Below are 16,166 nucleotides of genomic sequence, written 5' to 3' on the forward strand. Positions count from 1 at the left end.
AAAAGACCCAAAACACTCTCTCTTAATGTGAAGGTTCTTCATAATCTCTAAACATCTTACAAACAAGGTTCTTTATGGAACCAAAAGTGGTTCTTCTATGGCACTGCTCAAATAACCTTTTGTAGCACCTTTATTTTTTATAATTAATACCATTAGTTTCTGATTAACATGTCATTAATTCATTTGTTTTTCATGGTGTAGATTAGACAACTTACGACCGGAGTGGTTTTAGATCAAACGCTCAAGTAAACAGCGGTAAATTATTAATATGCTCAAAAATATTCCCTAAAAAAGGAGTTGAATTTTTTAGAAGTAGAAATCAACATGCGATTAAAATACACAGTAATGTTTTATGTACGTCTGACCATTTTTCCTATTGAATAAACTATATTTGGTAGCCTGTGTGTTTTCTAAGTTACCTTGAATTAGCTATATTATTGACAGGTTAACAAGATAAGAGAAGTGTGGAAAGTTGCTACGTTTCCACTAGGAAAAAAAGACGCACTTTCACTGGTTGTACCAAGGGCACCACACAAGTGCTGTGTCATCATGCACTTCCATATATATATACACACTGGATACCCCTTAGTCGATCTTTCAGTCCTCCTTCAGTTTTGCTCTTTCTTCGGTAGTAATGAGGTCTATTGTAACTGTGTTGCTGCTGGTGGCTGTGGGTGAGTATATATATTTTCCAGTATTTTACGGCCTTAGAGCAGGGTCTTTTCTAGGCTCAGTACATATCTATATATCTTATTTTATATATATATTTTTTTATTTATCTGCTGATACCCAGCTCCTCTTGCACATTATATATTCTTTATTCTTTATTACTGTACTCTAGTGAGATGTTTTTTACATTTATTTATTGTATTACTGTGTCATATTATTGTATTACTGTGCTATGTAACTGCTACTGGCAGCTAAATTCCCTTCAGGATCAATCAAACACTCTATCTATCTATCTATCTATCTATCTATCTATCTATCAGCTGTTTTGTTAATTAGGGCCCAGGAATATGTATTTTTCCCTTAATATACTTGGATACTTGTAGACTTGGTTTCTTATAAAGACACATGTCTGCTTGCTGGAGTCACTGGAATTCTGAATATCATTGAAAAGCTTGAAATCACTTGTTATATTAGCAGCTATTATTATTATTACTACTATCATTATTATTATAATATACAGTGTAGAGATACTATAATCTAGATAATCAAATATTATTATCAAATATAAGTATTCTTTATTTATGTAATCTATATTTATATAAGTGTGTTCATATCAGGAGAATTTATTAAATTACTGGTAATATACTAGGATGATCTATTCATAGTAATACAAGATACAAGGTTAAATTCTATATAACTTTTTAAAAACCTTTCTTAATTATTAGTGGATCATCTACACATCTGTTCATCATCATGGGCACATTTAAATGTTGTATGTTTTTTTCTACAGCGTCATACAGAATAGTTTCAATCCTTTTAAGAAAGGTTTTAAAGTGGTAGCATTTCCGCAAGTTAGCAATATTAATAATTTTTCAGCTTATAACTACAAATTGATTTCGAACTTTTATAAAGTGTTCATTCTGTAGTGAAGTACTATATCAGTTCTAACGTTTAAGATCAAAAGACAATATTTCTGAGTAATATTTGCTTGAATACTGAATAAATTGAAGTTGCTAAAACTCTTCTGTAACAGCTTACAGCCGAGCTGATGATGATAAGATCATCGGAGGGTACGAGTGTAAACCTCACTCCCAGCCTTGGCAGATATATCTAACTTACGATGATGGTGAGCGCTGGTGCGGCGCGTCCTTAATCAACGAAAGATGGGCAGTGTCTGCTGCTCACTGTTACATCCCGTGAGTATCTAGCATCACTTTTCTTTTTCCTCAAATGAAGAATATCAGATATTATACTATATTATTTAATCCTAACCGTGTTTACTGTATGTTTTAGCAGTCTTTAACCTTGTTCTTGCTATAACCTCTTTATTTAAAGCTGAAGAAAAACACATTAACCATCACCACTAGGAATAAAGTACATTTTATAAGTGGCTCGGTGGTCTAATGCACTACCACTATGGCCTGGGGGGTCACAAGGTCAAATTACGAGCCATGCCGTTTTGCTATCGGCGGCCACAGTCCAAAAGACAGCTGAATTGGACGTGTTCTCAGGGTGGGTAGGTGCCACTCTCTCCCCTCATCATTCTTAAGTGACGTCTGCCAGCACCTGTCGGCTGCCCAGCGATGCTGCAGAGGCGGTGGTTGGCTTCGCATGTATTGAAAAGGCCTTACCCTTCTAGTGTCGGGAGCATTGCTAGTGCTGGTGGGGTTGATTGCCATACCAAATTGGGCGAAAAGGGGGGCTTGGACCAGTTATGTAAAATACACACTATTTTACTTTGCACAGTTTACACATTTGATCAATTTTGTGTTTATATATGTAATATGTTATTAATTTGATTTAAAGGCCCTCTCGTCTTGCTCTGCACCTGGGAGAGCACCACCTCTTCCAGAACGAGGGCACAGAGCAGAGGATCTGGGCGGAGAAGGTCATACCGTATCCTGACTACAACGACGTCACGTACGATCACGACTTCATGCTGATCAAGCTGAGCCAGCCTGCCGTCTTCAATGAGTATGTGCAACCAATCCCACTGGCGACCACATGCGCGAAGGATGGAGAGCAGTGCTTAGTCTCTGGATGGGGTAATCAGATCACCACTGGAGGTGAGGAGACCAGCTCAGTAATGCTGCTTTTAACTGGAATTGTAAAGGTACAGTGTGGTTGGTTGGTTGATTAGGTTAATAAATCATTCTGTAAATACACACTCCTCCCTCTCACACTCCTCAACATGCTCAACATCCTCAAACTCGGCCTGAAATGTCTGTAAGTAAAGTAAGTAAAGGCAGTGGTTCTATATATAAACCAATGGTGACCATTTGAATGCTTAAGCCCTTAACACTCCAAGGCTTACTGTACACTAAGGTGTGTACATACTGGTGGGGCTTTTCCTTGGTAATAGAAGTTTGTAATAACATTTGGCGGCCCATAGGCTGGGGTTAACAGTTTTTGGCCTACTTTATGTAGCATTATGTAGCATTCTTCACATCTGTAGGGAAAAAGGATTCCATTATTATTACTAATATACTTTATAGATGATAAATGACTGTAAATTATGTAAATAAAAGTTATGAATAATGCACTTCTATCTGCAGGCCTAAATCATCTCTCCACATTGAGTTGTTTAGCAAATCTACATAAACATATGCCTATTTAAGGCTGGTTAAGTAAGACCTCAGATAGACTTACTGATATGCACTGTACGGCATACAGGTTATATACAGTCTTATGTAGCTCATGTTAGCTGTATTAACCTCATATTTTCCCAACCTTTGATGTCTTTTTTGTCATCATGTCTTTTCTAATGTTTTCCAGTGAACTATGCATCAGTACTGCAGTGCCTGGACTTGCCTGTGATCTCACGTTCAGCATGTGAGGCTGCTTATCCAAACCAAATCACAAAGAACATGTTCTGCGCTGGCTTTCTGGAGGGAGGCAAAGATTCATGCCAGGTAAAAATCAAAGGAGAATCACAAGTATCAACAGGAAGGTTGATTCAGTTCAGTGATGCCCAGTCTACTTTGTTTAGAGACCCATTAGTTGAGAGGATGTACAACACGTACACACAAAAAGACCTGCCCAATTCTTGATGTGCACCACTGTTGCAAAATTAAGATGTTTTTAGTGGTTTGTGTTATTACAAAGTTCTAGGCTCAGTGGTTAGTGTGAGCAGGCAGCATGTACCATCAGCCACCAGCAGGGGGCCCGGCCAGCAAAGTATGAAAGCTGGTGGTGTTGGAGCAAAGAACTCCAAGCCCCAGAATCCCCAGCGGTAATCAACGCTGACCAGACCCACCTGTGTGGCACGGTATGAATACACCCAGCCAAACACAATTCCCAGTCGCACCTTTGTAGAGGGGTGAACGGTAACAGTGGGTTTAGGTTGCGAACAGAAAAGAGCAAAGTTGTGAGCAGAAAAGAGAAAAGTTGTGAACAGAAAAGAGAAAAGTTGTGAACAGAAAAGTGAAAAGTTGTGAACAGAAAAGAGAAAAGAGAAAAGTTGTGAACAGAAAAGTGAAAAGAGAAAAGTTGTGAACAGAAAAGAGAAAAGTTGTGAACAGAAAAGAGAAAAGTTGTGAACAGAAAAGAGAAAAGAGAAAAGTTGTGAACAGAAAAGAGAAAAGTTGTGAACAGAAAAGTGAAAAGAGAAAAGTTGTGAACAGAAAAGTGAAAAGAGAAAAGTTGTGAACAGAAAAGAGAAGAGTTGTGAACAGAGAAGTGAAAAGAGAAGAGTTGTGAACAGAGAAGTGAAAAGAGAAGAGTTGTGAACAGAGAAGTGAAAAGAGAAGAGTTGTGAACAGAGAAGTGAAAAGAGAAGAGTTGTGAACAGAAAAGAGAAAAGTGGTGAACAGAAAAGAGAAAAGCATTTGAGTTGCTGTCTTTAGTTTGAGTAAACATCACTCCTGGTTTTTCCTTTGTTTGTTTTCCCGCCGTTTTCTGTGTTGCTTATGATCAGTGTTTATACTACCACCTCTCACAGCTGTGGTGGCAGAGTGGAAATGCACTGGACTCCCACTACCAAGATTGGGAGTTCAAGCCCAACAGTCACCAAGCACACACCATAAGAGGAGTAGTTTCATTTAATCATAATAAAACAAACTTTGTTTTTTACAAAGTTTTTTTTTACTAACTTTATTATTACAAAGTTTCCAAGTCAAACTTTGACTGCACTTGAGTCCAAACCCCACACCACACCGTAACAGAAAGGTGCAACCAGCAGAGTTGGTGCCCAATAAGGAAGCTTTACAACATCAAGGCACAGTCATCGGCCGCCATGAGCAACTGCTATTGGCAACCTCAGAGTGGTTGAACTAGCTGGTTATAGTGAGGCCCGACCTGAGACTGCCACACAGCCAATCCCACTCCCTCCTCCTGAGGTAGCTACGGTTGGACATGAGGCCCACTTGGTTACACCGGAGCGTTACACTGGGGAATCAAAAAAATGCAGAGGATTCCTGCTGCAATGCAGTCTCTGTAGCAGAATATGTTATAGACTTTCGCACTCTGGCAGCGGAGAGTGCTTGGGGTGAAGAGGCCTTGAGGCCGATCTTTTTGCAAGATGAAGGAGATGAAAGACGAGCTGGCCACTCGTAACCTACCCTCTACACTCTCCGACCTCTGACGTGTGCATCCGCCTGGACAACCACATAAGTCAGAGGGCCAGAGAAAGAGCACCTAACCCTCGTGCTACAGGTTTTTGCCACCAGCAGCCAGTCAGTCCCACTTCGGAACCCCCACCACGGGAGGCTCCTGAGCCCATGCACATGGGAGGTGCCCGGTTACCTGACCGTCTACCACCCCGACCCGTCCCGGGGGACAGGTCTAAGATCGTCCTTTGTAAGTCGGGAAACGAGAGGATCTAACCCGAGCGGGGGACTCTGCCATAGACCATGTGGTATCCCCCATCTCGGGACTTCACCTCCTGGTTACTCTAGCCTGGACCTCCCAACATAAATCACTGATAGCCTTTGTGGACTCTGGGGCTGCGGGCAATTTTGTGGACAGCTCACTGACTGCTAGTGTCTGCCTTCCCGTGGACCACCTGGAACGCCCACTACCTGTCCATGCCATAGATGGGAAGATTGTGGGATCTGGTCATGTGACCCATCGCACCCAAACAATAACACTGCGGATTGGGGCACACACTGAGCAGGTGGAATTGTACCTGACTCAGGCACCTCATCTGCAGTTGGTGCTGGGCTACCCCTGGTTGGAACTCCACAACCCACGAATAGATTGGACAACCCGCTCAGTCTATGCTTGGGGGCCACATTGTCAGGGGGCCAGAGTCAGTCAGTCCTCATCTGGACAGGGTTCCTGAGGTGTTCTGGGATCTCTGTGCTATGTTTCGTAAGGAGGAATCGCAGATCCTGCTCCCTCACAGGCCTTACGACTGTGCCATAGATCTCCTACCGGGGACTACTCCCCCGAGGGGGCGCCTGTTAGCAATTTCTCCTCTATAACGTTCTGCCATGGACTCCTACATTAGGGAGGCATTGGAGTCTAGTTTCATACGTCCATCCTCATCCCCAGCTGGGGCTGGTTTCTTCTTTGTGGGGAAGAAAGATGGCGGACATGCATAGATTATCGAGGCCTAAACGCGATCACTGTGAAAGAATGCTATCTTCTCCCCCTCATGTTGACTGCTTTTGAGGCACTGCAGCAGACATCAGTCTTTACCAAACTGGACCTACGCAGTGCCTACAACCTGGTCCACATACGACAGGGGGATGAGTGGGAAAACCGCTTTAATCACCCCTACAGGGCATTGAGTATTGCGTCATGCCTTTCGGCCTTATGAATGCCCAAGCGGTATTCCAGCGTCTTATCAATGACGTGTTACGGGAGGCCTTGGACCGCTTCGTATATGTTTACCTCGATGACATATTAATATACAGTGAGTCCCTGGAGGAACACGTGGGACATGTCAGCCGAGTCCTTCAACTGCTCCTGGAGAATGGCCCAAGCCCGATGGGCACTGTATTTTGGCCGCTTCCATTTTACACTGTCCTATAGGCCGGGTTCAAAAAACACCAAGCCAGATGCCTTATCCCGGCGGTGGGAACCCTGGGGATCCAATCCAGAGCCAGAACTGATCATCCCTGCCTCTCAAATAGTTGCTCCTCTCTGCTGGAACATTGAGGAGGACATAGTGCAAGCCCTCCGACAGGAGCCCGACCCTGGGGGTGGTCCTCCTGGTCGGCAATATGTGCCCTCTGCAGTTCGCCAGGCGCCTCTGCAATGGGGACATTCCTCCCCATTTTCTGGCCACCCAGGTGCGGTCCGGACATTGGAGTTCCTCCGGAGACTTTTCTGGTGGCCAGGAATGGACAAGGACACACGTGCTTATGTTGCCTCTTGTGAAGTGTGTACCACCTGGCCTGCACCTGGGTGCACAGAATGCCTTGCAACCTAGTGTCGGATCGGGGACCCCAATTCGCCAGCCGGTTTTGGAGAGCTTTCTGCCAGTTGATGGGAGCCACAGTCAGCCTTACTTCAGGTTTCCACCCTGAATCGAATGGACACACTGAATGAACTAACCAAGACCTTGGCCAGCTGCTCCGCTGCTTGACCGCAGGGAACCCAGCCTCTTGGGTGGATCAACTGCCCTGGGCGGAGTATGCTCACAAGACGCTTTGGCACTCGTCTCTGGGTATGTCTCCCTTCAAGTGCCAATTTGGGTACTCTCCTCCCTTGTTCGCAGAACAAGAGATGAAGGTGGGGGTTCCCTTTGCAGTGCAGCTTGTCCGCCGATGTCGTAGGACCTGGCAAAAGGCTCGGGCCATCCTACTGGCGACCTCGAGGGCCAGAAAGCGGTTTGTGGATCGCAAGAGGCGTTGTGCTCCACCTTTCCGTGTGGGTCAAAGGGTGTGGCTGTCCACCCGAGACCTCCCGCTGCAAGGTGTCTTGCACAAACTGTCCCCTAGGTACGTGGGGCCCTTCAAGATACTTCTGCAAGTGAACCCAGTCTCTGTCCGGCTGCAACTGCCCGCAAACATGAAGGTACATCCCACCTTCCATGTGTCCCGCCTGCGTCCGTTCATATGTGGGGCCCCTGCGCCTCAGGCCCGGCCCCCTCCCCCGCGCATGGTGGGGGGGCCCAGCGTACACTGTCCGGCGTTTGCTGGACGTGCGTACGGTCCAGGGTGGTACCCAGTATCTGGTTGACTGGGAGGGCTACGGGCCTGAGGAGCGTTCCTGGGTTCCGGCGCGCCAAATCCTAGATCCCTGATTCCCTGATCCCTGATCCCGGATTTCAGGCGTGATCGTGCAGCTGGTTTGGGGCCGTCGGGTGCCGTGCCTAGGAGGGGAGGTACCGTGAGCAGGCAGCATGTACCGTCAGCCACCAGCAGGGGGCCCGGCCAGCAAAGTATGAAAGCTGGTGGGGTTGGAGCAAAGAACTCCAAGCCCCAGAATCCCCAGCGGTAATCAACACTGACCAGACCCACCTGTGTGGCACGGTATAAAAACACCCAGCCAAACACAATTCCCCGTCGCACCTTTGTAGAGGGGCGAACGGTAGTGGGTTTAAGTTGTGAAGAGAAAAGTGAAAAGCATTTGAGTTGCTGTCTTTAGTTTGAGTAAACATCACTCCTGGTTTTTCCTTTGTTTTCCCGCCGTTTTCTGTGTTGCTTATGATCAGTGTTTATACTGCCACCTCTCACAGCTGTGGTGGCAGAGTGGAAATACACTGGACTCCCACTACCAAGCACACACCATAAGAGGAGTAGTTTCATTTAATCATAATAAAACAAACTTTGACTGCACTTGAGTCAAAGTTACCACACTGTAACAGTTAGAGCTCTGGGCTATTGGTGACAGGGTCAAGGGTTCGATACCCGGGCTCTGCAAGCTGCCACTGTTCGGCCCTTGAGCAAGGCCCTTCACCCTCTCTGCTCCCCGGGCACTGGAGTTGGCTGCTCACCGCTCTGGGGTGTGTGTGTGTGTGCGCTCACTGCCCCTAGTTCACGTGTGTGTGTGTTCACAGATGGGTAAAATGTGGACATAATACAGTAATAAAATCATGCACCTTTACCATTATTGGCTTCATCTGTGGGCGCTCATAATTTGTGTAGAGTCAGACAGAAGCTCAGACATGAGAATTCCCCTACATGCTCATAATTTTTAGGGTAGTCAGACAAAGACATTCTTCGACATGAGTTCTGACATGTATTTTGTGTAGAACTGTGTAGAACCTTGCTAAAGAGGGAGAGCCAGACGGAAGCACAGACATGGGTGTTCTCTCGCGTCTCTGAGAAATCAGCACCTCAGTTATGTTCAGAGTACAGCAACAGTGATGGAAAACGACTTTAAATTCTTCTTTACTTTTTATTCTTTTTCAGGGTGACTCAGGCGGTCCTCTCGTGTGCAATGGGAAGCTGCAAGGGGTCGTGTCCTGGGGCTATTTCTGTGCAGCCCCTGGCTATCCTGGTGTTTATGCTGAAGTCTGTCGCTATACTGACTGGATCAGAAATGTCATTGCTAACAACTAAAAGGGAAAAAGTCTCCAGTATTTTACACCCAGCTTGGACCTCAATTACATCTATGCGATGAAGCAAAACATGATTGTCTGTTTTTATAAAATTATAATGAGCATGTTTTACAGGTTCTAAATATTAGTCAGATCCTTAATAGGGAAGCACAGTATTATCAGAATCATTGCAGTATCTTCAGATAATTGGCATTGGTATCCGACAGATGTATTGATTGGACCAATTTTTTAAACTGACATATTCATTAAATTCCAGAAGAGTAGGATGTTTAGGTGATGTTGGATTACTGTGTTAAATGATCTGCATTTTCCTGCATTTGTAACCTTAGAGAAATACTAGTTTCTCTGTAATGGTAAGCCAAGCAGATGTAGTCCAGGTTTCTAAAAGTTATAACTTGTCATGTATTTGATTTAGCCCAGAATTCTCATGCTATATCCCCATCTATAACCCATTTTAATAAAATGATTGTGGTGCTATGAAAGCATACACCAGGAAACTTGACTATAATGGGAGTGTGACACAAAACAACCAGGAATAAAATAGACTAGGACTCTCATACAGAATGAGTTTGGTCAGCGAATATTTCTAAAGCAATGGAGATGTTGACTGGTTTTATACATAATCAGACATAATTCACACACATTTTATGTAATTCTGTCTTGTACACCACCTCAATGGATCTAAAATCCATGGAAGCAGTCAAGATGTGACTGAGGTGTAGACTGTCAGCTTTAATTCCGGTAGTTTAACAAAGATACTGCGTTTCAATAGTCCCTCCATTTTTACAGGCTCAAAAGTAATTGGACAAACAGATTATTTTTGCATATTTTCAAATGCAAGTCCTTTGCAGCCAATGGCTGCTTGAAGTCTGGAACTCATGGCCATCATTAAATGCTTTGAGTTTTCAGCCTGCTTTGCCTTTTCTTTACTACAGTTGTTTGTGGTTGTTTCCACCTTCAGTTTTTTTTTCTTCAGTAAGTGAAAAGCTGCTAGTTGAATTTAGGTCTGGTGACTGACCCGGCCATTTAAGACCAGTCAATTTCAAATCCGATCGGGGTAGTGTACGGAAGCAAAAGTACAACCCAAAAAAAATCACTATGATCACCACCCAACCTTATCCTCAACTCCCCACCTCATCCATTAGGAATAGTGCCAGAAGGTACAGCATGTATATGTGCCTCAAAGAGTCCTATCCTCCCTGGATGCTCTGTAGTCAGATCTTTGCATTTTAATGGAGGGTCATCCGCTGTGCATCCTTCAACATCCAAGGTACATGAAACAACCTGGGAGCCTGCACCCAGAATGCTTTAATCCTTGCTACCTCTATTTCATTTTAATCTCAAAGAAATTGCACTCCATGTCAGGATGTCATTAGTGGCAACACCTCTCTCAGGATATGTGTATAGATATGACCAGCCTTACCACATGCTAGACATATGGGAGTGTCTGACATCAAAACAGTTGATTCTTCTGTCCATTCATAATTGTGTTGGTGGTCAATCTGTTGTTACACCATCAGTTACATCAATAAAGTCTTAACCAATGAGAGAGTAGCCCTTTTTAAAGGCCAAGAAGGCCCTGAGGGTTACACACTAGGATGAGTGGTATGTCCTTCGATCTAACATTCCCTACAGATGAAGTCTAGCCCACCTTTCTGGGCTAGAACTCTTTAATCAGTTCTTATGAAGGACAAAGGCCTAGCTAAATACTCATTTGGCCTTGACAACCAGAAACATAGATGTCACAACTCAATACGTGGTTTCAAGCCTGAACTTACACACGTGCCAGGTATGATACATGGGGTTTCTCAAAGGTAGAGGAGAGATTCTTTTGAAGAAGACTCCTTTTGCAGGGAAGAAGTATAGCATAAAGAGGAATCCACAAGAGGGCAAAACAGCATGCAACAGTTTATCTGTCCTTTTACCAATACTTTTAATGATTTCTGGGTTGAGAAGCTTCCCTTCAGTGCGAAACCCCACATTTCTTACAATTCTTACAAACCCCTATGAATGAATGATTGTGCCCAGGGTTAACAATGTAACATAATCCAAATAATTTGCTGATTATTTTCAGTTAGCTGTTATCTTTAAAAGCCATATAATCAAATAAAAATTAAGTATAAAAGTGAAGACAAATAAGATTTAGCTTGCAAGCAATTGTGATTAATACCATTAGTACTAAAATATCACAAAATAAAACAACCTCACAACGAAAATCAACAACAGCATTTCACAAACATATCGCTCGATCAATTTGAAACCACCATGGTAAGAGTCGTGATCCCTTTTAACTGATGCTTTCCGTGTTTGACAATTCACAGTAAAGTCACCCATGACTAAAATATGAATGCATGTACAGTGAAGCATAAAAGTATTTAGTCAGCCACTGATTGTGCAAGTTCTCCTACTTACAAAGATGAGAGAGGTCTGTAATTTACAAAATGGGTACACTTCAACTATGAGAGACAAAAATGAGAAAATAATCCAGGAAATCACGTAGGATTTTTAAAGAATTCATTTGCAAATAATGGTGGAAAATAAGTATTTGGTCACCTACAAACAAGCAGGATTTCTGGCTGTTACAGACCTGTAACTTCTTCTTTAAGAAGCTCTAATGTCCTTCACTCGTTACCTGTATTAATGGCACCTGTTTGACCTTCTTATCTGTATAAGACACCTGTTGACAGCCTCAAACCGTCAGACTCAAAACTTTACCATGGCCAAAACCAAAGAGCTGTCGAAGGACACCAGGAAGAACATTGTAGATCTGCACCTGGGAAGAGTGAATCTACAATAGGCAAGTTGGCAGGTTGGTGTGAATAAATCAACTGTGGGAGCAATTGTAAGAAAATGGAAGACATACAAGACCATTGATAATCTCCCTCTATCTGGGGACCCACGCAAGATCTCATCCTGTGGGTCAAAATGATCATGAGAACGGTAAACAAAAATCCCATAACTACACGGAGGGATCTGATGAATGACCAAAGTAACAACGTCTACCATCAGTAACACTACACTGAGAAGGACTCAAATCCTGCAGTGCCAGGCATGTCCCCCTGCGTAAGACAGTACATGTTCAGGCCCATCTGAAGTTTGCCAGAGAGCATATGGATGATCCAGAAGAGGACTGGGAGAATATCATGTGGTCAGATGAAACCAAAATAGAACTTTTTGGTAAAAACTCAACTCATCGTGTTTGGAAGAAGAAGAATGCAGAGTTGCATCCTAAGAACACCATACCTACAGTGAAGCATGGGGGTGGAAACATCAAGCTTTGGTGCATTTTTTCTGCAAAGGGGACGGGACAACTGATCCGTGTTAAGAGAAGAATGAATGGGGCCAGGTCTTGTTAGATTTTAAGCCAAAACCTCCTTCCATCAGTGAGAGCATTGAAGATGGAACGTGGCTGGGTCTTTCAGCATGACAATGATCCCAAACACACCGCTCGAGCAACAAAGGAGTGGCTCTGTAAAAAGCATTTTGAGGTTCTGAAGTGGCCTAGCCCTAGACCTCAACACCACAGAAAATTAAAAAAAAGCAACAGCCCCAAAACATCACTGCTCGAGAAGAGATCTGCATGGAGAAATGGACCAAAATACCAGCTACAGTGTGTGTGCAAACCTGGTTAAGACTTACAGGAAACACCAACAAAGGTTATGTAACTAAAGGTTAAGTATTGAGTTGAACTTTTGATTATGACCAAATACTTATTTTCCACCATAATTTACAAATAATAAAGGGATAAAAAAAATGTGATTTCCTGGATTTTTTTTCTCTCATAGTTGATGTGTACCTATGATGTAAATTACAGACCTCTCTCATCTTTCTAAGTAGGAGAACGTGCACAATCAGCGGCTGACCAAAAACTTTTTTGCCCCACTGTATATGCGTGATATTACAGAAAAGGAAAGAGGCAGTCCATGTCTATTACCAGTGCAGGTTTGGTGGAATTTCACTGTATGATAAAAAAAATCTTACAATACATACTTTATTTTAAATTCTCACCATTTTTCCATAATGCCACAACATTTCCGCCATTATTAGAGAGAAGCAGTACATGGCTATCACCATGGTGATAATTATATTTGGTGGAATTTCACTGTATACTTTGTTTAAAATCAATACTAAAGTGATATTACATTTATTTGATATTCTATTAGTTTTCACAAAATGCCACGTAATATGAGGGGGGTAGTTCTTGGTTTTCACCAATGTAATTTTGGAGAAATTAAAAAAACTATTTTTTAAATCCATACTGAAGTGCTATTTAAATAATTTAAATTTCTCATAATTTTTCCATAATGCCACAACAGTTCCATAATCATCTGGTCCTATATTATTCATGTATATTTCTCCAAAATATTTTGGCTATTGGCAGTGCAAGCTTAGTTGAATTTCACTGTAAATGAAAGAAATACTGAAGTGATAATTAATTTAGTTTAAACTAAAGTTAAACTAAATTAATTTAAGTTTCCCATAATTCCCATAATTTCCCATTTTTCCCATAATGACATAACAGTTCCACCATTTATTAGAGAGAAGCAGTCCATGACTACAGCAAATTTTCACTGTATGTGTTTTAAAAAAATCAATACTGAAGAGATGGAGTTAATTTATTTGAAATTCCAATAGGTTTACCATAATGCCACATCAGTTCTACTATTATTTAATTTTGCCTATCACCAGCGCAAGTATGGGGAACATTAACTGTGTACTTTTTATCAAATCTATATTGAAGTGCTGTTTAAATGATTGAAATTCCCATGAAGCCACATTTGCAAGAGGTAATCCATGTAAATGTTGTAAATGTGGGGAAAAATATCTTACTTTATAAAAGTTCCACACTGAAGTCCAATTTCATTCATCCCAATTTCTAATCATTTTGTCACAACATGTCATAAAATGAAAAACAGACAATCGTAGGGAATATTTACTGTACCTTTTTTTTTTTTTTTTTTTAAAGGTAAAATTTATTAAAGTCTTCTATAATAATTTCATTATTTCTAATTATTTCTCACATAAATATCACTATAATTTAGAAGAGGTAGTCATTGGCTTTTATCAGTGCAATTTTGAGGAGATTTTACTGTACCATATTTTTATGGTCCACATTTAAATGCCATGTAATTTAAATATCCCCATAATACCACAGCAATTCCAACATCTTTAAGAGAGGCAGGACTTGGCTAGAGCAATTTCTGAGAATTCTTACTGTCATTTTTTTAATGCACAAGCAAATGGATGAAATCCAACCATTAAATCGTTGAGAGGAAATCTACCATCTGGATTAGTTGAAAGCTAGTAGAGTGAAATTGGCTTTATCTCTAAAGTACATTAGTGCATAGATTCATTAAACAAACATTTCAGTATTGTTTTCTTTCAGACAGGGAAATGCTGTGGCTTTATGGAAAAAAAAGACTTTCTACAATACATTTTCCCCAAGCCTGCACTGGTGATAGCCATGAAATGCTGCTCTCTTAAATTATTGTGGAACTAATTGTGGAAATTGTGAGGAATTAAAATATATTTAATAATACTTCAGTATTAAAGTGAATCTTTCCCACACTTACACTGATGACAGCCCTCAACTAACTTCATTAAATGGTTTTGGAACTGTTGTGGTGTTATGGGAAAATTCAGCAATTCTGTATGGATTTTTTTTAAAAATGAGATGACTTTTTGTATTTCCCAAATTTGTGTTGATGATAGCCATGAACTGCCTGTCTCAAATGATGGTGGAACTGGAGAAATTATAAAAAAGTACCATAAATCAACTAGCACTTTAGTATGTTTTTTTTTATATAATTAACTATGCAGTGGAATTTCCCTGGTGAAACCTGTGGTGTTTTTAGTAAAAGTATAATAAATTAAAATAAATTAAATAGCACTTCAGCAGTATGCATGGAGGAAGGTTTCCATTGTTCGATTTTTCATGCAAGTGGAAGAATGTAGCATGTAGCATGACCCTAAATAACCATTTGTCGACATTAGTTTCCAACTCATGTGCCATGAAGTCATTTGATTTTCATGTTGTAGATTAGATAACTTGGCTGGATAGTTTTTAGATAAAATGGCTAGACTGGTTTTAGATCAAGCACTCAAATAAGAAACATCATTTTCATGATTTTCATTTCATTTGTTTCCCTTCAAATGTCCATCTAATCTTTTAGAAACAGAAATGAACATGGGATTAAAACGGACAGTAATAGTTTCTGTATGTCTAACCAGTTTTTCCTTCATTAAGCTATATTTGGTAGCCTGTGTATTCTAAGTTACCTTGAATTAGCTATGCTATTGACAGGTCAACAAGATAAGTGTGGAAAGTTTCCACTAGGAAAAAAGAGGTTGTATCAAGTGCAAGATACAAGTGCTGTCATCGTGTGTGTGTATGTATGTATGTATGTATGTATGTATATATATATATATATATATATATATATATATTGATGGATTATTTGTGTGTAAGAATACATTATGTACTCATAAACATGTTTATATGTGTATTCTGCTATAATGACCATGCCTGAGACAGTCAGCATTTCTGTACTCAAGATTAGTGTAATGCCCTTGGGGGGCTGGGCAGAGCCTACTTGGGGTGAATCAGAGGTGAACTGATTGGAAAAAACCCAAAATTCTGCAGTAGTGTGATCGTCAGCACAAATGGCCTTGCAGGTGTTAGCACTCTTTTAAAAAATAAAGTCGTAAGAACGAAGGACATAAGCGAATACAAAAGTGACAGGGTTAAGGGGTAAGGGGCTTCCCATAGTAATATAAGCGGACCCAATCGTGAGATATTATGATAAAAAAATATGCGTGGGGGTAGCCACAGCTAGATAAGGACAGTATATAAGGCCCAAGAGGAGCCTCACTTTTTAGACTGCTTTGGGAGAGTGCTGGCTGTCTCAGGCTAACGCATTACATGTAGTGCCTTAGTCTTCACCTATTTTGTATACTTTATACAGAAATAAAGGTTGCACTCTGCCTTTCTATTGACTACGGAGCTGGATTCTTTTGTGCACCATTTCTAAATGCTTATTAGCTG

At 41.4% G+C, this 16,166-nt stretch overlaps 1 protein-coding gene across 1 annotated transcript; it reads left to right on the top strand.

Moving 5' to 3' along the window:
- Window positions 1-617: 617 nt before the first annotated feature.
- On the top strand, window positions 618-10,032 carry LOC140556450 (trypsin-like). The gene is made up of 5 exons (XM_072680388.1): window positions 618-674; window positions 1,703-1,865; window positions 2,476-2,735; window positions 3,445-3,581; window positions 8,973-10,032. The coding sequence occupies exons 1-5, from the start codon at window positions 635-637 to the stop codon at window positions 9,120-9,122; spliced, it is 750 nt and encodes a 249-aa protein (XP_072536489.1). The 5' UTR covers window positions 618-634; the 3' UTR covers window positions 9,123-10,032.
- The last annotated feature ends 6,134 nt before the right edge of the window (window positions 10,033-16,166 follow it).

This window comes from Salminus brasiliensis, chromosome 5 (genome assembly GCF_030463535.1).
Source record: "Salminus brasiliensis chromosome 5, fSalBra1.hap2, whole genome shotgun sequence".
NCBI lineage: Eukaryota > Metazoa > Chordata > Actinopteri > Characiformes > Bryconidae > Salminus > Salminus brasiliensis.

Bases quoted from the DNA above. Each gene is read 5' to 3' on its own strand.
- LOC140556450 (XM_072680388.1), top strand. From the start codon at position 635: ATGAGGTCTATTGTAACTGTGTTGCTGCTGGTGGCTGTGG. The intron at 1,866-2,475 runs GTGAGTATCTAG...TTTGATTTAAAG, and splicing joins GCTGCTCACTGTTACATCCC to GCCCTCTCGTCTTGCTCTGC. The intron at 2,736-3,444 runs GTGAGGAGACCA...AATGTTTTCCAG, and splicing joins TAATCAGATCACCACTGGAG to TGAACTATGCATCAGTACTG.